The sequence below is a fragment of the Astatotilapia calliptera genome, chromosome 7 (assembly GCF_964374335.1).
Source record: "Astatotilapia calliptera chromosome 7, fAstCal68.1, whole genome shotgun sequence".
NCBI classification, from domain to species: Eukaryota; Metazoa; Chordata; class Actinopteri; order Cichliformes; family Cichlidae; genus Astatotilapia; species Astatotilapia calliptera.
In genome coordinates this window covers 22,028,418-22,055,415 of record NC_137428.1, presented here as the reverse complement: position 1 = coordinate 22,055,415, position 26,998 = coordinate 22,028,418, and the positions used below count along the sequence as shown (strand labels likewise).

Sequence of the window (26,998 nt, the reverse complement as noted above, 5' to 3'; positions counted from 1 at the left end):
TTTTTTTTAATAAAAATGGCCCTCTAAAATGTGTTTAATTCGGAAAGTAATTTTTATGACACTGTTGGCCCAATATGTGAACTGCAGTCCTATAAGTGCCCTATTGCTCCCTTTATGAGTCCTGCAGTGGTTGGTTGTTAATGCTCTTTAGTACTCAGTCACCAATCAGTGAGCAGTTGCCAGATGTTTTCAGGAAAGTCACTGTCTACTATGCAAAATACTGCTGACCATGGCAATCTCCCTGTGAATTCACAAGGAGGTTTTTGGGCAAGCTGATTTTTTGCCACATATTTTACCTGGCAGCAGCCAGTTAAAGCTACTTCACACCCCACTGAGAAATATACCTTTTTCCCCAGGCGACTGGTCGCCAAGGGTTAGCTGACCGATGTGATCTTATCTACCTAGAATGGTATAATACAGTCTTGACAAGGTTTACTTGAGCAAATCAGTTCAGCAATTCGCTAAACCCTTGCTTGTAAATTGGCTCGCCTCCCGCTTTCAAACAACTTTGCTAAAAAATGCTACAAACTAATCGTCACATTCATGCATTGTTGGAGTTGGAGAAAGCTGCAAGCTTACTTAATTGTTAAGTGATACAGCAATGACCTTCTGATAATACTGTTTGAGTTCAAGCTCCTTCTGCATTGGCAAAGCCTTCTTGTCTTTCCAGCTTGCTGCAGCACTGCTCATTTGTTTCTCTACAAGATGTAAGTCCTAAAAAGCGAGTCAGTTGTCAACCCCTCTATCATGACCTTCTGGTAGTTGACTTAAATCACACAGCAACTTCATGTTTAATGTTGTTTTATTTAAGATGCTCTGTTGGCTGCCATGCTGTCAGTTTTTGTTGCGTCTTTTCCTCCATATAATTGTCTCTGCCTGACTGACTGCTGAACATGTGCTAAATTTGAGAATAATTCAACCCTTACTTTAACATGTCCAAACAAAACAAACGGGCACAAATACATGGCAGTGCTACTCTTTTTGTATTACACAGATGATACCTAGTTTAGTAAGTTCTGGCTGTGATGCCTGGACACTGATCTCTGGGAATGTGGCTGCACTGATCCCTTAATTACACTCACTTAATTTAGGGCTGTGCGATATGACCAAAATCTCATATCCTGATATAAGAATTCTATCATCCGATAACATTATAAATCACAAAAATGTAACATTTTCTGTAAATTCTGTGAATCTCGGGCAGCTCATCTTGCTGGAAGTGTTTCCAGCTGCGCGTCGTGTAGCTGGAGTCGAGTGTTTTAACAGATGCATGAAACTATACATTTTTAGACATAAGTTGTAAAGCCCGTTTTCTTTGAGTATTTATTACACGGCGTGCTGCGGGTTGCTTGTTCTAACGTTTGAGTCTAAGGTTTATTTTTTAGCACCTGGTGGATCTTTTTTTACTTCTCATCCGTAAATAATCTGCTCTTTCACGTGATTCAGTTTATTTTGAAAAGTCTCAACAGGATCTTGAGCTTTATTGTGAAAGGTTTATGTGGAACATAAACAAGCAGACACGTGATGCTGTTACCGTCATTGTTGCTAACGACAATGCATAAAAACAGGCGCTTGTCCATCCGTAGTGTGGTTATATTAAATATAAGAGAAAGAGATAACTTTAAGAAATTAATATAGCCACTACAGTTTATTTTGCGACACCACGAAACAAACGATAGCATAAAATGAAACGATAGACGTTTTTATATCGTCACCCGATATATATATCGTTATATCGAACAGCCTTAACTTAATTACACTGTAATTAACTCATTACATCAGACTTTGCAAGCACATCGGCATGTGAAGAAGAGAGGGAATGTGTAATTTTTTATTTTTTTTTATCCCTCAAGCGTAAAAAAGTGATGGCATAGGAATTTCACATGTGTACCATAGGTACATTTACCAAAACTCTGGGACAAGTTAAAATTTCAGGGATAACTCAAGGAAGTGATCTAGGATTTTCACATTTCTAACTCAGGTGCATGTACAAGGAAGCTGAGGGGGGTAGCACTGGAGGCCGGCAGTATTTTCTAGGATATATCACATTATGTTTACACAAAAGTGTTCGTTCCATTTAGTTGCTTGCCATTTTTACACAGCGAACCTTGAAGCTTTTTCTTTTAACCATCTTAGGTACCAGTGAAAAACAGGACAGTCACTTCCAAGATGCCACCACGCTTTGCCAAAAAGCAGGGAAGCATGAGCATTGAACAACCCGAGGAAGGAATTTCTTCTAACAATCTGGGAACTGAAATCTGGGAGACCAACAGCTCAGGTATTGTTATTTATTAAATTTTTGGTCAGTGCTTCATTGAGATATGCATTTTGTTATATTAAACATAAACCTTTAGCCTCAACACACACTGACGGCACATACAGTCAGGCCCCATGAATTTTTGGGCAATTACACTTTTTGAAAGGTTACCTTTGTTCATCATCACAGTGAACTTGAACAATGAAGGCATGCTTTAAGTACAGACTTCTATATTTAATTTTAGGGCTTTAACAAAACGTTTTGCACCAACTTAAAGTAATTTTACTCTCCTTTTTCCTGGGACTCAAAATTAACTAAAATTAACTGACAAGTCCTTTCATAGCTTGTGGTGAAGCCTGGGCACTCGTTACTCCATGAGAGATTAATCATATAATCTAACCTACATATAGAACAAGAGCATTGCAGCATTATTCCTAGTATTTATGGCAAAGTCCATAAAGAACAGATGTTGTAATATGAATGTGCATAATATGAAAGCTTGAGTTTTTTGTGAACATTTTGTTTTTCAAATGATTGCATTTTTCATTAATAACAGTGAGGTTTGTGTATCTGTTTAAGCTCTTTCAGTGCAGTCTTCAGGGGGAGACTCATGGACCAAACAGGTGTCTTACACTGGGAGTGAGCCCAACTCTGAGGTAGTGTGATGCAGCTGCTACTAAACTGCATGTTTTTTTTTGTTTGTTTGTTTTTAATCTCATTTTAACTTTCTTTTTCACATTAGTTTCAGTTGTTCTAGTATTGCTTTCAAAAACATAGACTCATAACATTGCATGTTTTGGGACAGGACTCTGATGCGGGCCCAGAACAAAACAAAGAGCAGCACAAACCAGGGCCCATCGGAAATGAACGCTCCCTGAAACACCGGAAGGGCTCAGAAGGTGTCGATAGGCTGGAAGGTGGCCCTATCACACCAGTCAATGGTGTGGACCTCCATGTGGACACTGTGCTGCCTGTCCCACCCATTGAGTTTGGTGTCAGTGCCAAAGATTCAGATTTCAGCCTGCCGCCGGGTTCTACCCCAGTACCCGTGTCCAATCCTGTGAACAAGCTTCAGGACGTAAGTGACTTATTGTACTTTATAGAAATCAATGAAATTAGCTGTAATACACCTGAAACCATTAATGGAATAGTGTCTTATTTGAAAATAAGATATGTTGATTTGTAAGTATTTATAATCTTCTTTGTCCTCAAACAGACTGCTTTGAATCAGAGTATCCCCATTTTGCGCTCCAACCACCTGCAGCCTGGCATCAACCTCAACCCCATCTCCTTTCCCAGTGCTGATCTCACTCTCAAGGTATTTAAATCACAATCCAATGTCAGATAGTTTTGGTTTTTTTAAATATATAACTTAGAAAGAATGGTACTCCTGTTGATTTGTGGTGCTTTTAGTAGGAAACATTAATAGTTTAATAGTTTAATTATTTATATAGCACATTTAATTACAACAGGAGCGTTGACCAAAGTGCTGTACAAGAATACAACATACATAATAAAACAACTTAGAGTATTAAAAGCAAACACCAAATATGAATTAACAAATAACTCTCATGCTGTATTAAAAGCCAGTAAATAAAAATGCGTTATAAGATAAGATTTAAAAAGATTGACAGTATGAGCCTGTCTGATGTAAGAAAAACATTAGAAAAACTCTGATCTGAAATGTTTGTGTCTCTGCAGATGGAGTCAGCACGCAAGGCGTGGGAGAACTCCCAGTCTCTTCCTGAGCAGGGCTCTCCTGGTGGCAGCGCTTCAGGTGCTCAGCCTCCCTGCAGTGCCGGCTCATCCACTGGTGTCAGTTACAGCTCGTTTGGAGGCGTTTCCATGCCACCAATGCCCGTTGCATCAGTAGCACCTTCCATGTCCATGCAAGGTAAAACTACATTTTGTTTCTTGAGTTTGATGAAGGATTTATCTTAGAGGAGTAAATGAAAGCTTGTCTGGGTCTTGCCCCTGATGCAGGGAATCATATTCCCCCGCTGTATCTGGATGGTCACGTCTTTCCAAGCCAGCCACGCCTTGTACCACCTACCATGACCCAGCAGCAGACTTACCAACAGGTAACACACACACACACACACACACACACACACACACACACACACACACACACACAGGCACAGGCTTGCTTGTGTACCAGCAAATTGTCATGATGCTGCATGTGCTCACTCATTCAGGCGGCTGCAGCCCAGCAGATTCCCATTTCTTTACACACGTCTCTTCAGGCTCAGGCCCAGTTGGGGCTTCGGGGAGGTCTGCCTGTTTCTCAGTCCCAAGAGATGTTCAGCTCCATCCCCCCCTTCAGGTACTGCTTGCTTAAAGAATTTCCATATTGCTTCACTTCATTTATTTAGAAAGCAGATAAAATCTTTTTCGAGAGTTTAAAAAAAAATACTTTTTCCTTTCGCTCATTGTGTCACTCTGCTTTTCTTTTCCTTCCTTTTTCAGGTCCCAGGTTTACATGCACCCCAACTTGTCACAGCCCAGCCCCATGGTACTGTCAGGTGGAGCCCCTCTCAAGGGCCCATACTCAGCTTTCCCTGGCATGCAGCCATCAGACATGGTTAAACCCCAGTCAGGCTCACACTACCAGCCTATGAATGGCAGCCAGCAGCTAGTCTATGATAGTCAGATGAACCAAGGGCCTGGCATGGGCTCTTCACAGTTAATGGACTCTCAGCTCATTCAGGTTTGTGGGCTGTTGCTGCTCAGGACTAAAATATCCATTTTAACGTATAAGAGGATTTTAAAATTGTTCATAGTGTTTGTTTTAGCCTAACAAATATAAGCCGTCATATAAATGGCATAATTGGACTGTTGTCTTATATTAAAGGCTTACAATCAATTCTTCATTCTCACCAGGTCACTATGCCCCTGCCTGGCTCTCAGCTGCGTTATGGTTCAGCTCAACAACACCTCATCCTCCCACAGTCCATCCAGCTGCAGCAGGGACAGAACTTGTCAGTGGGAGCCCCACGCCGAATGCTACCACCAGGGTCGCAGGCAGCTGTCATGACTGGCAGCAGAGAGGTGAGCCTTACTGGCTTCATGTTACTCAACTTTCCATCCATTAGATATCTCAGCACTGGTGTGCCATTTTTACCTGTTACACCGCTGACCATTACTGAAATTCCACTACAGTTGTCTGACAATGTACCTCTGTGTGTCTCTCCACTGTCAGGGTCCACAGATGGAAATGAAAGGTTTTCAGTTCTCCGAGAAGCCCAATCATTCCCCAGGCATGTCTGGAGGTTCTTACAGGTGAGTGGAAATAATTTGAGGAAGGTAGTAGAAGTTAGTTATGTAGATCTTTTTATCACTTCAGATGTGCTCCACTGTGTAACAGTGCACAGTTGGCTAATTCATTTGTATTATTATTATTTTTTTATATCAGACCTGGCTCTGCTAGCCCCGGCGGGAAGCCCTCTGGTCCTGGAGGACCTGTAGGCCCTCTGCCTACACATTTTGCTCAGCAGGTATGGATTTTTCACCTTAAAATATTACCATATTTTTTTTTTCTTTTTATGCGACCATTGTTTTAAAAGTGGGCCACACAATATATTCCTATATGTATGTTTTATTTTCTAGGTATGATTAGTTAAATGCACCATTATGCAATTAGAATAGGGCTGTTCGATATAACGATATATATCGGATGACGATATAAAAACGTCTATCGTTTCATTTTACGCTATCGTTTGTTTCGTGGTGTCACAAAATAAACTGTTTACGGCAATATTTTTCATCTTTTTGATGGTCACTGTAGTGGCTATATTAATTTCTTAAAGTTTTCTCTTTCTCTTATATTTAATATAACCACACTACAGACGGACAAGCGCCTGTTTTTATGCGTTGTGGTTAGCAACAATGACGGTAACAGCATCGCGTGTCCACTTGTTTATGTTCCACATAAACCTTTCACAATAAAGCTCAAGATCCTGTTGAGATTTTTCAAAATAAACTAAATCATGTGAAAGAGCAGATTATTTACGGATGAGAATTAAAAAAGAGCCGCCAGACTGAAACGTTAGAACAGGCTTTTCCCCACAGCACGCCGTGTAATAAACACAAAGAAAACGGCAGCCGTTACAACCTATGTCTAAAAATGTATCGTTTCATGCATCTGTTAAAACACTCGACTCCAAATACACGACGCGCAGCTGGAAACACTTCACGCAAGTCGAGCTGACCGAGATTCACAGAATTTACAGAAAATGTTACATTTTTGTGATTTATAATGTTATCGGGACGATAGAATTCTTATATCGGGATATGAGATTTTGGTCATATCGCACAGCCCTAAATTAAAATATAGTATACTGTAAAAAACAAAACAAAACAAAAAACCTTTCCAGGACCATTACCTTGGTTTCTGCTCATACAGAGCACTAAGTACGAGTAAGCTCTACACTTTACTTTAAAGAAGAGACGGAGAATCATTTTTGTTTTTACATACGGTATGAATTTCAAAGTCATAGGAGTTTTAAATTCATACCGTATGTGTATTTACTAGGAGGCTGAGGGGTAGCACTGGCAGCCCCCCGGTATTTTATGTCTAAGCCAGTATCAGACTTGGATTTGAACGTTATTCAAGTAAACTGTCACAGGTAAATACAAATACAAGAATATGCACTTACTCGCTTGGGCTTTATTATTTTAAATAAATAACAGGAGGACCAAGATGTTTTTTATTTTTTTTAAAGGTATTTGTTACTGGTCTCTTTTCTGCTCAGTGAGAGTCTTTGATGCATACTGCTGCCAATATCGTATCCTAATGTAGGATCGCTACATCCTTTAGCCTGAACATCAGTATTTGGAATCTAAAAGTCAAGTCTAAAAATGTGTTAAGAAATTCAGCACTTGCTAATTATTTGCATTTCATTTATTTCCCAACCCTTCACCTGCTTTTCCTCCTGTTGTTTCCTCTGTGACCAACAGGTCCCTCCTGCTCAGGGCAGCATGGTGATGCACATGCGTCCCCCCACCACAGGCCCCTTCCCCAACCCTATTCAGAGACCTGTTATGCAGGTCAATAAGCCCGTCATCATCCGTTCCCCCCCTTACCCCAATCCTGGCCGTGACCCTCCCCACTCCATCCCTCCTTCAGCTTCCGAGCCCCCAGTTAAAGGGCAAGAGGATGGCATGAAGGTGAGCCACCCACTGTAAATATAGGTAATTTAATTTAATCCATTTTATCTTTCTCTTATTTTGAAATGCTTTTCATGTTCACTGTTGTGTGATTTGACTTAAAAATGTAACATTTTTTTAGTGTTGAATTCATTTTCAGTAATGTGAGACTTTTATGGTGTTACATAAAACACTTGTTGGTGCATATACAGGGAGTGCAGAATTATTAGGAAAATGAGTATTTTGTCCACATCATCCTCTTCATGCATGTTGTCTTACTCCAAGCTGTATAGGCTCGAAAGCCTACTACCAATTAAGCATATTAGGTGATGTGCATCTCTGTAATGAGAAGGGGTGTGGTCTAATGACATCAACACCCTATATCAGGTGTGCATAATTATTAGGCAACATCCTTTCCTTTGGCAAAATGGGTCAAAAGAAGGACTTGACAGGCTCAGAAAAGTCAAAAATAGTGAGATATCTTGCAGAGGGATGCAGCAGTCTCAAAATTGCAAAGCTTCTGAAGCGTGATCATCGAACAATCAAGCGTTTCATTCAAAATAGTCAACAGGGTCGCAAGAAGCGTGTGGAAAAACCAAGGCGCAAAATAACTGCCCATGAACTGAGAAAAGTCAAGCATGCAGCTGCTAAGATGCCACTTGCCACCAGTTTGGCCATATTTCAGAGCTGCAACATCACTGGAGTGCCCAAAAGCACAAGGTGTGCAATACTCAGAGACATGGCCAAGGTAAGAAAGGCTGAAAGACGACCACCACTGAACAAGACACACAAGCTTGAAACGTCAAGACTGGGCCAAGAAATATCTCAAGACTGATTTTTCTAAGGTTTTATGGACTGATGAAATGAGAGAGAGTCTTGATGGGCCAGATGGATGGGCCCGTGGCTGGATTGGTAAAGGGCAGAGAGCTCCAGTCCGACTCAGACCCCAGCAAGGTGGAGGTGGAGTACTGGTTTGGGCTGGTATCATCAAAGATGAGCTTGTGGGGCCTTTTCGGGTTGAGGATGGAGTCAAGCTCAACTCCCAGTCCTACTGCCAGTTTCTGGAAGACACCTTCTTCAAGCAGTGGTACAGGAAGAAGTCTGCATCCTTCAAGAAAAACATGATTTTCATGCAGGACAATGCTCCATCACACGCGTCCAAGTACTCCACAGCGTGGCTGGCAAGAAAGGGTATAAAAGAAGAAAAACTAATGACATGGCCTCCTTGTTCACCTGATCTGAACCCCATTGAGAACCTGTGGTCCATCATCAAATGTGAGATTTACAAGGAGGGAAAACAGTACACCTCTCTGAACAGTGTCTGGGAGGCTGTGGTTGCTGCTGCACGCAATGTTGATGGTGAACAGATCACAACACTGACAGAATCCATGGATGGCAGGCTTTTGAGTGTCCTTGCAAAGAAAGGTGCTATATTGGTCGCTGATTTGTTTTTGTTTTGTTTTTGAATGTCAGAAATGTATATTTGTGAATGTGGAGATGTTATATTGGTTTCACTGGTAAAAATAAATAATTGAAATGGGTATATATTTGTTTTTTGTTAAGTTGCCTAATAATTATGCACAGTAATAGTCACCTGCACACACAGATATCCCCCTAAAATAGCTAAAACTAAAAACAAACTAAAAACTACTTCCAAAAACATTCAGCTTTGATATTAATGAGTTTTTTGGGTTCATTGAGAACATGGTTGTTGTTCAATAATAACATTATTCCTCAAAAATACTACTTACCTAATAATTCTGCACTCCCTGTATGTACGGCTTACCAAGCACTGCTGTCTCTTTAATAGGTCCTCTTTCTTTTTTGTACAGAATAAAACAATAAGAGATGTACGCAAGGCGGTGGGAGAGGGCAAAACACCGTCCGGGGGCATGACCAGCAAACTCCAGGAGCCCCTACCTTCCACAGGCCAAGCCAAACCAGCACGCACTGGAGCCATCAAACCCCAGGCTGTCAAAGTAGAAGAGGGCAAGGCGTAATAATGGACCTTAAAATCCTCATCACCACCAAGCCTGCCAACACAAAGCTCATTGACCACTGTCAGCCTTTTTAAAACCCACCTTACCCCCAAGGCTCCAAGGCCCGGGGCCTGCAGGCAGACAACATAATGAAATGCCCCCTCTTGAACTTTCAGAACTGGACACTGTTATTTCACATCACGTATAGAGATATATAAATATATATAAATATATGCATAAACACAGTCTTTTAAACAGATCTCTTCAAGGTCCTCTTTAATTTATTATTAGTCACTTTTAAGGGGATATTGGTAAGAAGAAAAGACATTTTGTTTTTGTGTGTGCGTTTTCTCTGAAGTGGGGGAAGAGGAAAATGGCCAGCTCACATGGTTCATTTTCCATACTGTTTTGCCAAACTGTAATTACTCCCTGTTTATGGACTGCATCCCTTAAAGACCCGACAGGAACTTCATACAACTGAGAAACAAAGTCTGCTAACATTTTTTTTTTTTTTTTTTTAAATGCAGTGTGGGGCACTTTTTGTTTTTCTTTGGTATTTTTTTCTGGTAAATAAAGTCACGACCCAGACATCCATACTAATGCTAAAAGACTTATTTCATTAACCCAGGAAAAAAATAAAACGCAATTGTTGGGCATCATGCATGTCAAACATAGCAGAAGTCAAGTGGATCACCTCAGAAATGCGTCTTTTTTGGGCTACTTAACCCAACACATGAACTGCGTAAAAACTGCTTAGATTCTTAGAAACATTTTTTTCTCTTTAAACCGTTCTTTGCTTTTAGATTCTGTTGCTCACTCTGTATGTAAATTGAAAGGAGAAAAAAAAGAGATGGAGGTTTTACCAAAATTATGTTGCTTCCATGGGAAGTTCACTGGCATCGATGGCGTGTGCATGTGATGTGTTGAATGTGTGTAAACTTGCAGGACATCTACCTAGAAGCTAGCAACATTTCACAAAGACTGTACCTGAACTCGGCATTTATTATGCTGACGTGTGCTCTGTGTGCGTGCGGGGGTGTGTGTGTGGATTTGGATTGACCACGCTGAAAACATTTGTGGGTTCATTGTGAAGTTTTGGAGGGCTGAGAGGTGGGCATTCACAGTTGCTGTAAAAGGACTCTCAGACAGCTGATTGAAATGTTTGCTTTCTTATCGCTTTGCTTTGGGCTGTAATGAAATCAAACTGTGTTAATGAACATGTGATGTAAGCGATTTTTCTTTTTTCCTTCTTTAACATCCATTAGCGTTTGTTTTCTTTTTCTTTAGGGCTCCTGAAAGACTTCCATATTGTTCAGATCCCATTTCAAAATCACTGAGGGGAGTTATTGAAAAAAAAGAAAAAAAAAAAATCTCATCACTATCTGATAATTCAAAATCTGGTTTCTGAGGTGGCACTAGCAATAAATGCAGCCTAACTATAATCACAATCAGGGTCCAATTAATTTTTTTCCTCCGTTAGAAGCTAATTATCACATAACGAGGGGTGTTTGCTTGTTAAACTCAAATCCACCCTTTTTTCTTTTCTTTTTTTTTGTGTGTGCGAGCACAGCAGATCCAGCAGACTACGAAGGACTTTAAAACAAAAAAACAAAAAAAAAGTGTTCTGTTTGAAAATGTGAAGCTGATGGAATCATTTATTTTTGTTCGTCTTCTGTTTTTATAACGGGCGCTCAATTTGAAACTCATGACGCCCCTGCCATAACTGTTACTGCTTACTATAATGCTCCATGACACTACAAATGTTTATCTTTACAACAGTGTTTCACTGCTATATGTGTATACGCATACTTAACTGTACAGTTGAGCCTTGTGAGCAAAGGGAGGCTTAAACTTGCATTTCATTTTAGATATTGTGGCACTATAAAGGATTCGATGTTTAAAAAAAAAAAAAAAAAGGTCACTGTGTTCTCAGAACGGACTGCTTTCACCTGTTAGGTTTATCGGGCTTGGAGTGTGGGTTATTTTTTGTTGTTGGTTTTTTTGGCCTCTTACCCCTTTCTTGAAAGGATCTTGGCGCTTCTCATCATTGTACCTGCACCGCAATGTTGCCCATTTTGAGGTTGTTTGTTTTTTGTTTTTTTTTTTAACTTTTAAGATGCATATTTCAGTTTTTGTCAGAGGACCAGTGCTTTCTACAGCTGATCCAGCATTCTATTTATCCTCTCTGACCTTTATCCTTTCAGGTATTTGGTCATTACTCTCCCTTGTTAAAGAAAAAGAGCTTATTGAGAGAAAATAAATAAAGCAGTTGTGATTTCTTAAATGCACAGTTGTTTCTGTACTCGCACTCTCGTACCTCAGATTCTTCTGATGGCAGCAATTATTGGGATGAATAGTTTGCAGTTTGTTGAATGTGTGGTGTCCTTGATGGGCACTAAGGTTAACTGTGTACTAAATATGTGAATTTCAAAGGAAAGTTTAAAAAAAAAAAAGTTTTTTAAAAGTTTTAGGCTCTGCTAACCATGTTTGTTTTTAACACTGAAGATAGACAAGTTCAGTCTGAGGTGTTTGCGCCACACACCTGAGGACTGCCAGCTCTTAGTTCATCATTGTTTTCATTTTTGTAAGGAGACCCAAGATTGGAAGTCACTCTTAATCAAATCTGGCCCACTGAAAGATGTGAAGGGGAACATGGATTTTGTGCTTCTCCGTTTATTTTTATAGGTTTTACAGCTTTTCCTACTGATAAAGACTTCCATGCCATTCATACTATCCTAAGGAAATGAAGTAATAGATGAACATTAAATTAAGAGAATATGAAAACCTTTTGGCTCAACAGTTTAGAAAAAAAAGAATAAACAAAAACTTTATTTTAGTATTATAGGACAGCCTGGCCAACAAGCTACCATCATTTTTTCATTAGGACACTTTATTTATTAGAGAAATATTTATTATATATTTATTTCTTACAGTTTAAGCCCTGCGAGTCATGTTGACAGATTTCTTTCTTTGTTACAGCAACATTTCTTTATCATGTAGAAAAAAAATGAGACATACTGTTGAAATTATACTTGTTTTTTCTTATACAATGATATCTTAAGGATTTAATGTGTAGTTAAACTTCTTTGTGCTGACAGAAAAGAGAATTTCATTTGGTCTGGCCCACTTAAGATCAACTTTGACATACCCCATGAAATCCATGCAGGAAATACACTTACCAGACACCAGAAAGGCAAGACTGGGTTGGACTCAACCTTTTTCCCTCAGGTTAAACTTTTTTTTTTTTTTTGCATGAATTCAACAAGTTGCTGGAAACATTCCCCAGAGATTTTGGTTCCATTTGTTGACTGCACATCAGGATGCGAAACTCCTGTTCCAGCACATCCCAAAGGTCCTCTGATGGACTGAGATTGACTGTGGATTCATTTCAATGTCCAAGAAAGCAGTTTGAGGTAGTCTGAGCTTTGTGACATGGCATGCTGTCCCGAAGAAGCGCAAACTGTGGACATAAAGGGATGGATATAGTAAGCAACAATACATAGGTAGGCTGTGGCATCTAAATAATGGTTTTTGATATATTTTGTATGATCATCAAGCACTCTGATTAGAAATTCTGGTAAACTCCCCAAGGCCCACAAAATAAATGTAAGGGTCACGAAAACTGAGGAGGCACAAAAAGAAAACTGAAAAAGCTCCACGTATTTTTCTGCCTTTTTTTTCCTCCACTCTAAAAAAAACCCCACTCTAACTCTCTTCAGATTTTTTTACACCCACTCTATTATTCGGTCAGCAGTGGACACACAATGCAGGTTTTTGTGTCTTGGGAGCAACGCCTTTGCTGCTTTATTTCTTTTGTGCTGTACATTGTTTAACTGTAATCACAAAGTTACCTTTAGTAAACGTCCACATGTATTAATAACTTCCGTAGTAACACGACAACAACGCACTTGTGTAGTTCAGGCACGGTGACGTCACTCGGGTCAGAGATTCCGGAGATTTTTGCGGCGTAAAAAAACCCAAAGGAGGCGAGTCTGGACGAAGAAAGTTTCTCCTTCCTTCCTGGATGCGGAGCGGGAGTTTGCATACCTCACCGCGCGGCTTTCCACGAAGCTTTTGGAGTGTTTCTTATCCAGATAGCTAAGGTAACTTTTCTTTCTTCTTCTTCGCTGTCTGAGGACAGAAAGCTGCACCATCTTCTTCGACGTTTTTCTTCCTGTGCTGCACTCGTGACGATAACGATAAACAGCGAAAAAGTACCGCCTCGCTCTGAATTTATCTGAAAACTTAGATTTAAAAAAAAATAATTAATTAGTTAATTTTCTTTTTTTTCAGCATTTTCTACTACAAACAGAATCCAAACAGGGGAAAATGGCTCTTGGCTAAAAGCTGGCTGTTTTTCCTCATTACTGCCTGCTCACACAGACGATAATCGTTAATAGGATTTTTTTAATATTTAATATTCGTCAGACCCCGTTAGCAGTTCACGGAAAAGTTGCTTAAAAAGAAAAAAAAATCCATATCGCTCCTTAACAGAACATACGGCAGCCATCTTTGCCGCATAAAGTTAACTCTTCAACTGATTTATGAAAATAAAAAATAGAACATTTATGTTCGAATTATTATATTGTCATTTTTAATTAATAGATGACTGTCGACTGATTTTGATTGCTAAGTTTATTTGCACTCACATATTCAGCTTGCATTTGAAGACAACGCAATGTTATTTATGCTGTTAATATTCAGGTGGTCTAGTTGTTTGTTGTATAGTGTGTCTTAACTGATTCAGAATAGATAAAGAAAAGGAATAATTAACACATTTCTGTGCCTGTTCAAAACAAAGGAAAATTCTACATTGTTGTTCATTTGAGCCTTCTACCATAAATAAAGAGCTGGCAAAAAAAGAGAAAAAAAAGCTGCTTGGTAGAGTTTTGTTACTTAACACTATAGAGAAGGTCAGTCTGAGGTGTTTGCTCCACACACCTGAGAACTGCCAGCTCTCGGTTCATCTTTTTTTTTAATTTTTGTAAGGAGACGCAAGATCGGAAGTCACTCTTAATCGGTGCATTGCAACAATGCTGAAATTGTTGCAATTCAACTCAAGGTGCTTTATATTGCTGGCATATATGGTATCTATATTGGTATGAGCACCTTTATTCTTCACACTCTGAGGCAGGTTTTCTCGTAATTTCTTTAAGTAGTCTCCGGGAATGATTCTCCAAGCCTCTTAAAGAATTACTTCATTCAATAATGTCAAACCAGGCTCCATGAAGGCCAATCCATGACTGATAGTATCAGATTGTGTGTTTTATCTATTCAGGGATCCTTGGGATGCTGAAAAATTAAGCCATTTTCAATGCATGCTTCCTAAGATGTGACTTTTTTTTCTGTGTTCATAATTCTGTTAATTGCGACAAGCTTTCCAGTACCACTGGCTGAAATGGAGCTCCAAATCATGAAACAGCCTGCACTGTGTTTTAAATGTGGCTTTAGACACCCACAGTCTTACCTTTTTTCTGGCCTCATATGTATTGATGATGATTTGGATTCATCACTCAGTCAGACTTTTTGCCACAGACTTTCAGTCCAGTTCTTGTTTAATTTTAATTCCCCCCTGTTTCCTTCCTTAAAAATGTCTTCTTGACAGCCACTTTTCCAGTGAGACCATTATATGTGTTTATGTGAATTCAGATCAACAGGAAGCTAGATGTGTTCCTTTGCATCACAGAAGGCCACTCTGCAGCAAATCTGTGTGGAATGAGAACTGTGTCGTCCCCTGGTGGTTTGTTAATAAACACCAGTTTCTCAGATTTCAACCCCAGAAATACAGAAAATGTTAAAAACCTGCCCAGTAAACAAAACAAACAAAAACAGTGTATTCAAAAAGATTAAAACAAATATCAAAAATCAAAAGCAAAACCTCAGCTAACATATCGAACTGTTTACATGTTCACAAAAAAACAAATGACATTAGGCATAACATGCTCTTGGTTGATGCCAATACATTCCTATAGGGTGGTACTATAAGCTGAAACATCTTTGCATAACAGGTCTGCTTCTCTGATCCAGGATGACCGCCAAAAGTGCTGTCAGGCCCGATGAAGGCCTGATGATGATGCAGGAGCTTGATGACCGCCTGAAAGAGCAGATTGACAAACTGGAGCATGTTCGCCTTGGTGCTGTTGAACTGAAGGATAACTTGTCTGGGGTACTTTCATTAAAATGCTTATCTATCATATAAACAATTGTTTAATAAAATTGTATTATAAACAAACCTTTTTTGTTTTGTTTTGTTTTAAATTCAGAGCAACAGTGATCTAAGCCAGTCTATCAGTGACCATTTGGAGTGGCTGAATCACCTGTCTGAGCGAGTTGAGACTCTTCACATGAACACCACTGTTTTTATTCAGGTGGGAACGGGATGGGTTGTCTGAGGGGATGTAATAAAACGTCTGTCTTTTTCTCATAACTCATTTTCCAGCATTATCAGTCAAAAAACTGTCACTTCAGCAATGAAGACAGGACTCCCTTCCACTTTTAAAAAATGATGTCATTAGGGTTCGCTTGGGCACTGGTAGGAAGACCTGAAAGTATACACCAAAAACTCTGATGGCAAAAAGATTTAGGATCAGTTGCAATGATTGTTAGGGTAGCTTACTCATGAATTGGAAAATAACCATGAAAATTCTTTGTATGTTTTCCAGATGAATCCAAAACCTCGTGCATGGGCAGGAAAACAGAGTTCCAAATATGGGTACCGCTGGGGTCGTCTCCACCAAGCAGATGATGCTCTGTCAGAGTGTGGCTGGTCCCCCATTCGCACACGACGTGGCAGCGATGCGGCCTCTGAAATGTCCTGTAATTGGTGACCGTTTAACCAGCTCCATATGTCAGCTGAGGTTTCAAAATAACATGACAATGCTTCACATTTTGTTATAGCTATAGTTTTCATGCATTTAATACTTTAATGTGGTTTTCTTCTGGTGTGTACTATGTTACTGAACACCCTGTATTGTTAATAAAACCATGGCTTTTGATTTTTATTTTGTAAGATTGTCTCTTCTCAGCTCTGTCTTTTAGCAACTTGAACATTTTTACATAGTCAGTTAAACTATCTAAACATTTTTGATATATTGCAAAGTAGGAAATTTGTTACTTTGTTAAGTTATGTTTCAAAAACTGTAAATAGTGCGATGACTTCACTCTTGTTTCGGCTGCCCTCTTTAAGGGTCAGCTACTTCCATCCCAAACATCCTATATCATTCCACAACCACAACTTGTCTACTTATTATTCATTCATGTATTCTGTCTTCCACTGACTTTAATTCTTAATGGAAATCTTGTTCTCAATGATTCACATGTTTGATTAGGTTTTATTATTATTATTTTGTTATTTTTCGGGCTTTGGGGCCGGAAATAATGGTATACTGGCTTGTGTGGTGACTTCACACAAATCTCGTAACAACACTTGGGTTTGTGTCCGAGACACAGTCTGGTTTTATGACAAACAGACACATCTCCAATAATATTAGACTCGTCTTGGATATTCTGGACTACTCAGCATTAATATCTGATGACTCATTTATCCTTCTCCTGGACTTCTATAAAGCCTTTGACTCAATTGAGCATGAATTGATATTTCTTACACTTCAGAAATTTGGTTTTGGTGATATCTTCTGCAGAGCTATCAAAACTCTGTATTCCAATGCTAATAGTTCTATTAGAATGAAAAATGGCACCACTTCTCGTTTTAGTCTTAATCGAGGTGTACGCCAAGGTTGCCCGATTAGCCCTTATCTTTTTTTACTTTGCACCCAAATTCTTGCCTCTCATATTTCGAATAGCCCTGTGAAGGGTATAAACATAGCAGACAGAGAGATTGTCATCAGTCAATTGGCAGATGATACCACAATTTTTCTTAAAAATGCCAGCCAAGTGCCAATTGCTTTATGTGTAATAGAGGATTTCTCAAAAGGGTCTGGATTGGTCCTAAACTTAAATAAATGTCAGTTATTACCTGTCAAAGAGTGTAATGTTCAGAGTATTTGTAATATAACAGTTAAAAATGAAGCAACATATTTAGGTCTGATTATCTGCAAAGATACAAAAGACAGAATTTTACTAAATTTTCCCCCAATTATTAAAAAATCTCAAACCAAATTAAATCAATGGTTGCAGAGAGATTTAAGTATAAGAGGAAGGGTATTGCTCTCAAAAGCAGAAGGTCTGTCTCGACTGACTTATGCAGCAATTTCTCTGCATGTGGACGGCAAAACTTGTAAGGATATTGACCGAATGCTCTTCAACTTCCTTTGGAAAAACCGGACACATTACAATCTGAAAAAGTGTATTGATGAATGACTATGAACACGGTGGTCTCAATGTTTTGGATTTTACTACTCTAAACAATACATTTAAGATTAATTGGGCTAAACATTTTCTTAAAAATCCGGTATCCATTTGGAATTTTATTCCTCACTACATTTTCTTTAAGTTTGGTGGTCTAAGTTTTATCTTAGGTTGTGATTATAATATAGATAAGCTTCCAGAAAAGCTCTCGATGTTTCACAAACAAGTTCTATTAGCTTGGTCCCTTATATATAAACACAACTTTACACCCCATACGTATTCAATTTGGAATAATAGGAACATAGTGTATAAAAAAAAATTATTATTTTTTTCTAGGTGGGTTGACAAACGGATTGTTTTAGTGAATCAGCTGTTTAATCCTAATGGGCAGCTCATGTCCTACTCAGAATTTTTAAACACCTATAAATTTCCAGCCACACCCAAAGAATATGCCATATTATTTGATGCAATACCTACGGGTATTATAATGCTTTTTAAAGGTATTCAACCTTGCATATCATCTGTTTCTCTCCCCAACCCTTTAGATTCACACATAGGAAGAATCTGTCTAACAAACCACAGTAAAAGTAATAAGAATATTCGTGCTTTGTTCCAGACAGAATCTCTAACTATCCCACATGTGGTCTCTTATTGGAATTCCTTTGTCAGTGACATTAACTGGAAAAGAGTATGGACAATTCCTAACAAGTATCTGGTAACGAATAAAGTGAAGGAAGTCTCATTTAAAATATTGCATAAATTTTATCCTGCTAATCATTACATGACGAAGTTCAAAAGGGACATAAATGTGAACTGTGGATTTTGTGGAAGCCATCCTGAGACTGTGCAACACCTCTTCTGGATCTGTTCATACGCTAGAACATTTTGGAAAGACTTCAGTAGATTCATTGCTGGACATCTCTATAATGACTTTACTGTGAAATGGGAAAATGTTGTATTTTGTTTCTTTCGAAGGCAAAAAAAAGAAGATGTTTACTTTATAATAAACTTATTAGTTATCTTAGCTAAATTTTATTTTCACAAATGCAAATACAGTAACAAAAAACCTAATTTTAAACATTACTATAATGATGTTTTATGTTACATAAAATTGATTAGTGGATCACTTAACAAAAAGTCTATGAAAACTATTACTATTTGTAGTAATTACAAATTATTTGAATGTATGTAATTCTTTGTATTACACCCCCTGGCATATGTTAATTTTGTTCTGATTGTATACATGTTCTGTATACTGTTTCTTAATAAAGTTTAATATTTTGAAAAAAAAAACAAAAAAACAAAAACAAAACAAAACTTGGGTTTGTGTCTAATTTTAAACATTACTATAATGATGTTTTATGTTACATAAAATTGATTAGTGGATCACTTAACAAAAAGGCTATGAAAACTATTACTATTTGTAGTAATTACAAATTATTTGAATGTTTGTAATTCCTTGTATTACACCCCCTGGCATATGTTAATTTTGTTCTGATTGTATACATGTTCTGTATACTGTTTCTTAATAAAGTTTAATATTTTGAAGAAAACCCCCCCCCCCAAAAAAACAAAAAACTTGGGTTTGTGTCCGTGTCTGATGCAAGGTGCTCTTTAACCGTGAAATCACCAGCAGAGGTCGCTGCTGACAGGCCAGCATTATGTCATTGTTAACCACATTGTTGTAAATAAAGTTTTGGCAGAACGCATGGTCGATAATTCTGGAAGGTGCGCCTGGTTAGTTAAAGTAGAAACACCTTTCCCCGAAGGAAAATTGTCAGCTAAACTTATTTTTATATATATATTCAACGTTACGGGTATTGTGTGAACAACCGACAAACATGGCAGAAAGCGACTGGGACACCGTAACTGTCTTGAGGAAGAAGGGGCCGACTGCTGCCCAGGCCAAATCCAAGCAGGTTAGTGCGAACGCCGTATTTCGTTTGTGCTTCCGTACTTTTGCTGACTAACAACATTTTCGGATATCTACCTTACTGAGTGAATTAATCGTGTGTAATGTGTTGGTAAAAGCTCTTTGTGCACGTGGTCGTTAGTTGAAGCGCTAAGAACCATCGCACATCCTTCTGGTTTACTTCAATAACAACAGATATGAACGCCCGTTTCCGTTAATGTTAGCTAGCAAGATGAACCGCCTCTAGATGACCGGTCGTATTGGAGACATTTAAACCGTCTGTTTGAGTGTTTTTAACTAAGCAAGTGCTAGCTGTCTTCGAAGGAGGGCTAGCTAGCTAACCTTCCTGCACTAACTTGAAGTGTATTTTTCTTTATGCCACAGTTTCTAGTAGCATATGGTACCTTCAACAAAACAAACTTCACACGGATAATGATCACACTAATGCCGGGGTAGCCTCTATATTATCAGTAGTGGATGGTCAGGATAAAGGCACACTCACTTTGGTGTTTATTTATACGAATGGTGGGAATGCTCATCAGCAGGCACGTAGCGAACGTCTTTAAATGCCACAAGTATAATTTAACTGTAACTTAAAGTGGTACTTCAAAAAAACATTAAAATGACTCGCTAAACAATTAATTTTTGAAGTTTAAGAACTGATTGTGACACCATTTTGACATTTTGTTGTTGCTGTTTTAAACGTGTATTGAAAGGGGAGGGTTCAAGATGTCATTTTGGGCTCATATGGGTTGGTTGTAGTGTTATAAATCCTTAGGACACCTTTCTTAAAAGAGTGGACTTAAATGTCACATTTCTGTGTGTGAATGCTTATTCTATCTTGAGAAATCTGAAATATGCTTTGATAAACAGATTGGTTACTTATTAACTAAATGGCATAAGGCTAAAGAGTGTGTATCAAGAGCTGGGCAATCTGCTGCAATGTTATGACCTGTACTTGTCCTATTTTTTTGTTTTGTTTTTTTCCCAGGCAATCACATCTGCTCAGAGACGTGGGGAGGAAGTTCAAACATCCAAGAAATGTAAATTCCCAGTAGTTGGTTTTACACTATAAGAATGAAGTCCTCTTACTCACCTGTGTTATGATTACTGCAGTCTTTGCATTATTCGCATTGCCCAGTGATGCTTTGATTTTATCCACGGCTTGTCATGCAGGGGCTGCAGGGCAGAACAAACAGCACCTTGTGACAAAAAATACAGCCAAACTGGACAGGGAGACAGAGGAGCTGCACCATGATAGGGTTCCTCTGGAGGTGGGCAAGGTCATTCAACAAGGCAGACAGGAAAAAGGCCTGACCCAGAAAGATCTAGCCACTGTGAGTAAACAAATATATTATGCTTGTATAAACAGTGCATAGACTGCTGGAAAATGTGCCATGTCTGGTTTTATAAAGCATCTCAGAAAGCAGTCTACACGTATCGAAAGAAAAAGTAGTACTTAGTAAGATAAACCAAACCAAGTCAGTGACGAATTGTTTGAACGTTGTTGTGAGATCAATATGATCCATGTTTTTAACATGATCACAGTCATGGGCAAAGGTTTCAGCAGTTTCAGCGGTTTGACATGTTTCTGGGGTATAGTGAAGAACAATGACAGGCCTTTCTAGAGCTGGGCGATATAAGATTCTTTTCATATCACAATATGTTTTTTTTTTCATTTCAGGCGATAACGATATATCACGATATAAGCCAAATAACTATATTTGTAAGATTTAAATGTGCCGTTGCTCACGAGTAAAATGTGAAATAATCAGCAGCTTGTTTTGATTGAAATATTTATTTCCCATAATAAGTTCAACAGGGTAGATGTACTTAAGGAACATGAGACTTTTTCAGATAAATAAAGGCAAATATTGCAAACTACACAAAAGGCAGCCGCTAAAGCGTTTAAGTTTCAAAATAGAACAAACGAAACAGACTAAATTGTCAATTCCACTTAGAAATAAATTATTAATTCTAAAAATAAATCTAGTTTGTTTTACAGAAGAACAGACAAAACTGACTAACTTTTGTCAATATGAAATAAACTGAGAACTAAAAGGAAATTCTCAATCTCTCCTTGTTGTATAGCTTAGCTTTTCAAACAGTTTTAAAATAAAGATGCTAACAGAACATTCTTCAAATCCTAGGTGCACATCCAAGGTGCAACTTTATCTATAAAAAAAACAAAAAACGTTAGTCGGACAAATGACGAATTAGCGCTTTCAGTTAGAGATTGAGCATGCTCTAGTGGGTGGCACTGCTTCAGGTGATAAAAAAGGTTTATTGTATTTCCAGACTTGCTTTCGGCACAATTTACAGTGCGCGCTACTCTGTTTTTTGTCAGACTTGAAATAGCCGAAACTTCTCTGGCCTTTCCTTTCGACAATCTCTCCGGCATTGGAACCATCATCTGTTTTCTCTTTGGTAACCTTCGGTCACGCTCTCAGTTGATTTTTCTAGTCGGCACACTCATTTCCTCCGTTACCCGGGTGGCACGGCGGCTGGCTGCTTCTCAAACAAATACACATGTACGGCTTGGCACTTGTGCTGTGTGTAACAAGTCACGTGACGTGACGCTGCGGCTGTGATTGGTTCGGCTCTGCGCTACTTAATTTGGATTGGCTGTTCTTTTGTTTTTTTGTTTTTTTTAAGAGAGCAAGAGAGATGAGGCCTATCGCATTAGTTAAATTTTTCTATAGAGAAAAAGTTTTTTCGCAATGCATATCGTTCTATCGCTCAGCTCTAGGCCTTTCAGAAGTTTCAGAGTTTTATTGTCAAATAATAAATAAAATAATTTATGCAAAGAGGTGTGCTTCAAGGCCAAATCCTGACTGATAGCTCTCCGTTCCCATCTTATCAGGACTCAAAGTCGAGTAAAGTTTGTAGTCTTCTGCTTGGTTCCATTTGCTTTTTAAAGGATTGACCATGTTAAGAGTGTTATCAACTTCTTCAAGCAATCCCAGAGCAACTTGGGGGTGATGTGTGCATGATCATGCACTTTTCTACAAGGCAAACATGATAGCTTAGCCAAGTTGAGAATCTATGGTGAGTTTTTTTTTTCCTCACTGTAATCATAGAAACTTAAAAAAGGAAAGGAAAGTTGTTGAAAAAATTAAAATTTTAGCCATGACTGTACTTTAGCTGTGTTTTTTTTTTTTTGTTTTTTTTTAAAGTATTTGCTAGCAAAGTAATTTTCCAGTGCAAACCTTACAATGAGTGTTTATTATCACCCTGCAGTTATGTGAAATGTGCTACCCATAAGTTCTAAATGATCTATTCCACACTTTTTCCTCAGAAAATTAATGAGAAGCCTCAAATCATTGCTGACTATGAGTGCGGGAGAGCCATTCCCAACAACCAGGTCATGGGGAAAATAGAAAGAGCAATCGGTAAGTGTGTTACTTTAAATTTTTCCAAAACAAAATGTTGAATTATGTTATTTTCTCGGCTGTATGACCCACATGTTTTTACCTTTGACCATGAACAGGACTGAAGCTACGTGGGAAGGATATTGGCCAACCCCTGGAGCCAAAAACCAAAAAGAAATGAACACAAAGCCTCGAAATCAGCCCTCCCCAACCCCTCCTGTTATCTGTAACTGAATCCTGAATCCCCCTCCCACCTCTTAGAACCCTTAAAAACTTTCCTTTCCCCTCCCATCCGATCCTCTTTCTGGGCTGATCCCACCGTGTCCTGTCATAGGACCTGGTGCTTCACTGCAATGCAGGCTACATACTAACAAGTCATCTGAAACACTCTGAAACACCACAAAAAATGAATGATTGAATGCTTTTTAAAGCATCACAAAAAATGTTCAGTGACGTTCTTTCACCTACGTCTGCTTGGGCTTTGACACAATAAAAGTCAAATTTTTCTTTTCTTTTTTAAAAAAAAGGTGAATTATTTTTCATCTTCAGACTAATGTTAATTCTGAGCATGATGATAAACCAGAAGTGCTTGATTGCATCTTTTCACTCTCTTCAGACAGTGGGTGGATGTCATTACAGTGTTGAAATGTTTTAATGCTGTGCGTTGTTTTGATCTATAAATAAAGTTTGGCAGTTCATGAATTATTCTTTGTGTGACTTTAAAGCTAGTGTGGCACAGAATGTCTTAACAAAACCAGTGAGATGTATATAGATACAGATAATATATAGACTTTTAAAAACTACGTTTATCCCAGTAACACTTCAGTAACTACTTCAGGTAAATTTTGGCAGCTATCTTTGAAATGTCCCAGGGCGCTTATTTGGAAAGTTTTGTACACATAATTTCCAAGTTAAACTTTAGGTTCAGTGGGCATGAAGACACAAAAAACATGTAAGGAATCACCAGCCAAATCTTTGATTTCTTTGATTGTCTGGCGCCTTTGTAATGGGCATCTGCCAAAGATTTCCATTCAGGATCCTTGGAGTGTTGTTTCTTCGTCATGCTATACCTCTGTCACAAGAGTTGGTGTTTGCTCTAGAGCTAGTTTTTGTATTCTTCAAACACATCCTCCAGAGATGAAGCCCAAACTATATTTCCTCTGTAGTAGACAAAGTTAAACTGAAAGATACTTTAGTTTTACTCGGATCTCAGGAGGTTAAAAGGCTGCCTAAATTATTTTGTTAGAAAATACTATAGCATTGAATACAAAAGTAATGACAGAATTCAGCCACTAGATGTCAGAATACTGCAAAAAAATTCATAGATTTTTGCATTTTGAAGTCTGTAAAAGCAAGTTACACAAGAAACAAGTGTATGCAGGATCAATGGGGGGGGAGACATGCCTCTGTGTTTCAGTGTTTACTACTGCTGATAAAGTCCAGGTGCATAACTGTAAAACGTTTCAAGCACCTTTTCAGAGAAATTTGTTTTTGTTTGTTTGTTTTTTTTGTCTTAAAAAGCCAAATTTAAACACATCCTAAAATTGAGACGGCACCTTCTAACTTCCAAAGATTGACCTTGATGAAGCAGCAATTTGCATTTCTTCATAGTGCCCCCCTTTTCACAATGACTTACTGATTTAGGGAATATTCTTTATTGCCATAAAGGCTGCCTTATGTTCTTATTAATGATTCATAGAATTGTTGCAGAGCAGCAAGGACATAATGGAAGAGGAAGTGCAAGTGGGACAAAACACGTTCAAGGGTGAAGGACTGAGGAGCTCGTCAGTGTGAGAACTTAAAGTGGGGAAGGACGAAAATTACTCTGACTTCCTATTTAGCTCCAGCAGCAGGCTGCAAGTCCTTCAACTGCTCCGCAGGAAACACCTGAAGGAAGCTGCAGCTGTGTGCATCACTCGTTTGGGATATATGGGAAAGCTGGGTGACATGAAGAGTTGCTGATATCATTGTGATTAATTAAAGACCAATGCCATGTCAGTGACTGTCACTATTTAATTCAGCTTTATTTATATAGCGCCAAAACACCACAGCCGTCACCTAAAGGTGCTGACTATTTCAAGTTAAAGACCCTAGAATAGTACAGAGATTAGAATTACTACTACTTATTAGATACTGAATGGGCCTTTGTCATAGCAAGTATTTTCACTCATAATGTTAATATTAACAATTCTGGTCAATTAAAGTTGTAGTAAATGACACATGTTAATAATATATATAACTTTTATTATTTTTCTTTCTTTGTGGTATGTCAGATGTGTCCTGTGAAAAAGCCCTGTGGGCCTGTTGACCTGAGGCTGATTCTTGGCTATAGGGAAATGGAACTAAGGCCATGCTAGATGTGCCCCACATTTCCACTGAGCTGCATGTAACAATCCTCCTCAGTGTTAAAAGAGCATTTTTTTAATGGGCAGCTTCATACAGTAAGCACTCTGATATATAACATTATGAATGGGTTTTCTGTCTTTCTTAAGGTATAAAGACCAGAAGGAGATAATAAAGTGCATAACCAGATTTTAGTTTTAACTTTTAGTCAAGGCCCCAACAAAACAATCATTTTAGAGTTAAATGAGCAATAACTGGTAAATTAGCGTTTTGTTTTTTTAAAGTCAATTAAATACTCATATCGTTTCCCCCTCACTATAGCTAGATCTTTACCTTAATCATATTTTAGCTGAGCTGAGCCGCTTTGTACTCTCTTATGTCTTCTGCTAAAGACAGTTTGCTGGCATTCCTTTTTTCTCTTAAATAAAGAATGCAACCTCTTGACCGGTGTTCACTGCACAAACAAAGAAGGGGCCTTGCTGTTGTTACCAGGGGGTTATTTAGATTCTTGCTCAACAGGCTGCTTCAGTGTGTGTGTGTGTGTGTGTGGACTGGTGAGCTACTGAAAGGGAGAAGAAGACAGAGACTGACTGCTTTCCTGGAAATGCCATTCCATTGGTCAAAACACCATAGCAACATAGTTCCACCTATGACAAGGCAGCAGCCAGTGGTTTTGAAGGAGTGATGTGAAGCAGAAGGCTACACTGTGTGGGGGGAGCAGGTGGGAGGTATTGAGTTTGGGGGGTGTTTGGGGAAGGAGGGGGGTCTGGGGTCTGTTTTGGCCTGAGGCTCCAAACTGAAATTGAGATTCCACCACATGACCAACCTGTTGTCTTCCACAGCGGCAAATGTTTTTCTCTTTTGTCTGACAGGAGTTTTTGGCTCCTTTCATCCTGTACTTATTTTACTTTTTCAAAAAAATAAATAAATCTAGTTTTAATTTGCTCACGGCGCTTTAGTCCCTGCACAAAAAATAGTTTACAAGACATAGAGAAATTATTCTAAATAGACTCAACAGAAGTTAATTCCCTATTATGTTTATGCACAGTCTCTCAGCCAAGCTACAGAAAGGCTAGGACCAATAGGAGGAGGTATCTGCAACATCGTTTACTGCTGTGGATTTTTTTTCAGTACGGAGTTAGTTAGTTAATTTGCATGTGTTTCACACAGTCTTACATAGCATACTTTGGAGTAATAGGATCCACAAAACACACAACAACATAACAAAAGGCTGGTGTTTTCTCCCGTTCATCAAAAACACCCTCTATTTCCTGTGTGACGCCTTCAGATCTGCTTGCTTGATGCAAAACTCCCTTTCTAACACATCCCAAAGGTGCTCTGTTGGACTGAGGAGACCATTTCTTCAGCACAGCGAGCTCACAGTCATGGTCCATGTTTGAGCGTTATACTGTTGTAAGCTGCCATTAGAAGATGGGCACACTGTGGTCATGAACAGAAACAATACTCAGGTAGACTGTGTTTAAACAACGATCAGTTGGTACAAAGTAATCCAGTGTGCAGAACCACTGATACAAGGCAGGATGGATCTGTGCTTTCATGTTGCTTACAGCAGATTCTGACCCTACCATTTGAATGTGGCAGCAGATAGAGACTCATCAGAGCAGGTATTCCTCCCCCGATCTTGTAGCTTGTGTGATCTGTCACATCAGGTTCCTGTTCT

At 38.7% G+C, this 26,998-nt stretch overlaps 2 protein-coding genes and 1 long non-coding RNA gene across 8 annotated transcripts in view; 2 read left to right on the top strand and 1 right to left on the bottom strand.

Moving 5' to 3' along the window:
* prrc2b (proline-rich coiled-coil 2B) overlaps positions 1–16,393 on the top strand; it is a 32,782-nt gene extending 16,389 nt beyond the window's left edge. For 4 of the 6 annotated variants that reach the window (XM_026173650.2, XM_080304212.1, XM_026173649.2 and 1 more), the window contains exons 19-34: positions 2,137–2,278; positions 2,837–2,913; positions 3,063–3,335; positions 3,474–3,575; positions 3,959–4,151; positions 4,241–4,338; positions 4,456–4,583; positions 4,727–4,967; positions 5,141–5,308; positions 5,460–5,539; positions 5,673–5,754; positions 7,217–7,426; positions 9,238–13,487; positions 15,412–15,550; positions 15,648–15,752; positions 16,047–16,393. In XM_026173650.2, coding sequence (XP_026029435.2) covers positions 2,137–2,278; positions 2,837–2,913; positions 3,063–3,335; positions 3,474–3,575; positions 3,959–4,151; positions 4,241–4,338; positions 4,456–4,583; positions 4,727–4,967; positions 5,141–5,308; positions 5,460–5,539; positions 5,673–5,754; positions 7,217–7,426; positions 9,238–9,405 — 1,962 coding nt within the window. In that variant the 3' untranslated portion in view covers positions 9,406–13,487; positions 15,412–15,550; positions 15,648–15,752; positions 16,047–16,393. Of the gene's footprint in view, positions 1–2,136; positions 2,279–2,836; positions 2,914–3,062; positions 3,336–3,473; positions 3,576–3,958; positions 4,152–4,240; positions 4,339–4,455; positions 4,584–4,726; positions 4,968–5,140; positions 5,309–5,459; positions 5,540–5,672; positions 5,755–7,216; positions 7,451–9,237; positions 13,488–15,392; positions 15,551–15,647; positions 15,753–16,046 lie in introns of all 6 variants that reach the window. The other 2 variants (XM_080304211.1, XM_080304213.1) reach the window with 2 other exon arrangements.
* LOC145430005 (uncharacterized) overlaps positions 1–26,998 on the bottom strand; it is a 127,094-nt gene that overhangs the window by 17,734 nt on the left and 82,362 nt on the right. The gene's annotated exons all lie outside the window — the stretch shown is intronic.
* edf1 (endothelial differentiation-related factor 1) lies at positions 19,325–23,676 on the top strand. The gene is made up of 5 exons (XM_026173646.2): positions 19,325–19,610; positions 20,595–20,646; positions 20,780–20,940; positions 22,902–22,995; positions 23,094–23,676. The coding sequence occupies exons 1-5, from the start codon at positions 19,533–19,535 to the stop codon at positions 23,153–23,155; spliced, it is 447 nt and encodes a 148-aa protein (XP_026029431.1). The 5' UTR covers positions 19,325–19,532; the 3' UTR covers positions 23,156–23,676.

Excerpts from the sequence above, each read along its gene's own strand:
- edf1 (XM_026173646.2), top strand. The coding sequence starts at position 19,533 with ATGGCAGAAAGCGACTGGGACACCGTAACTGTCTTGAGGAAGAAGGGG. Across the intron at positions 20,647-20,779 it reads AGTTCAAACATCCAAGAAAT|GGGCTGCAGGGCAGAACAAA; the intron begins GTAAATTCCCAG and ends CTTGTCATGCAG. Across the intron at positions 22,996-23,093 it reads GAAAATAGAAAGAGCAATCG|GACTGAAGCTACGTGGGAAG; the intron begins GTAAGTGTGTTA and ends GACCATGAACAG.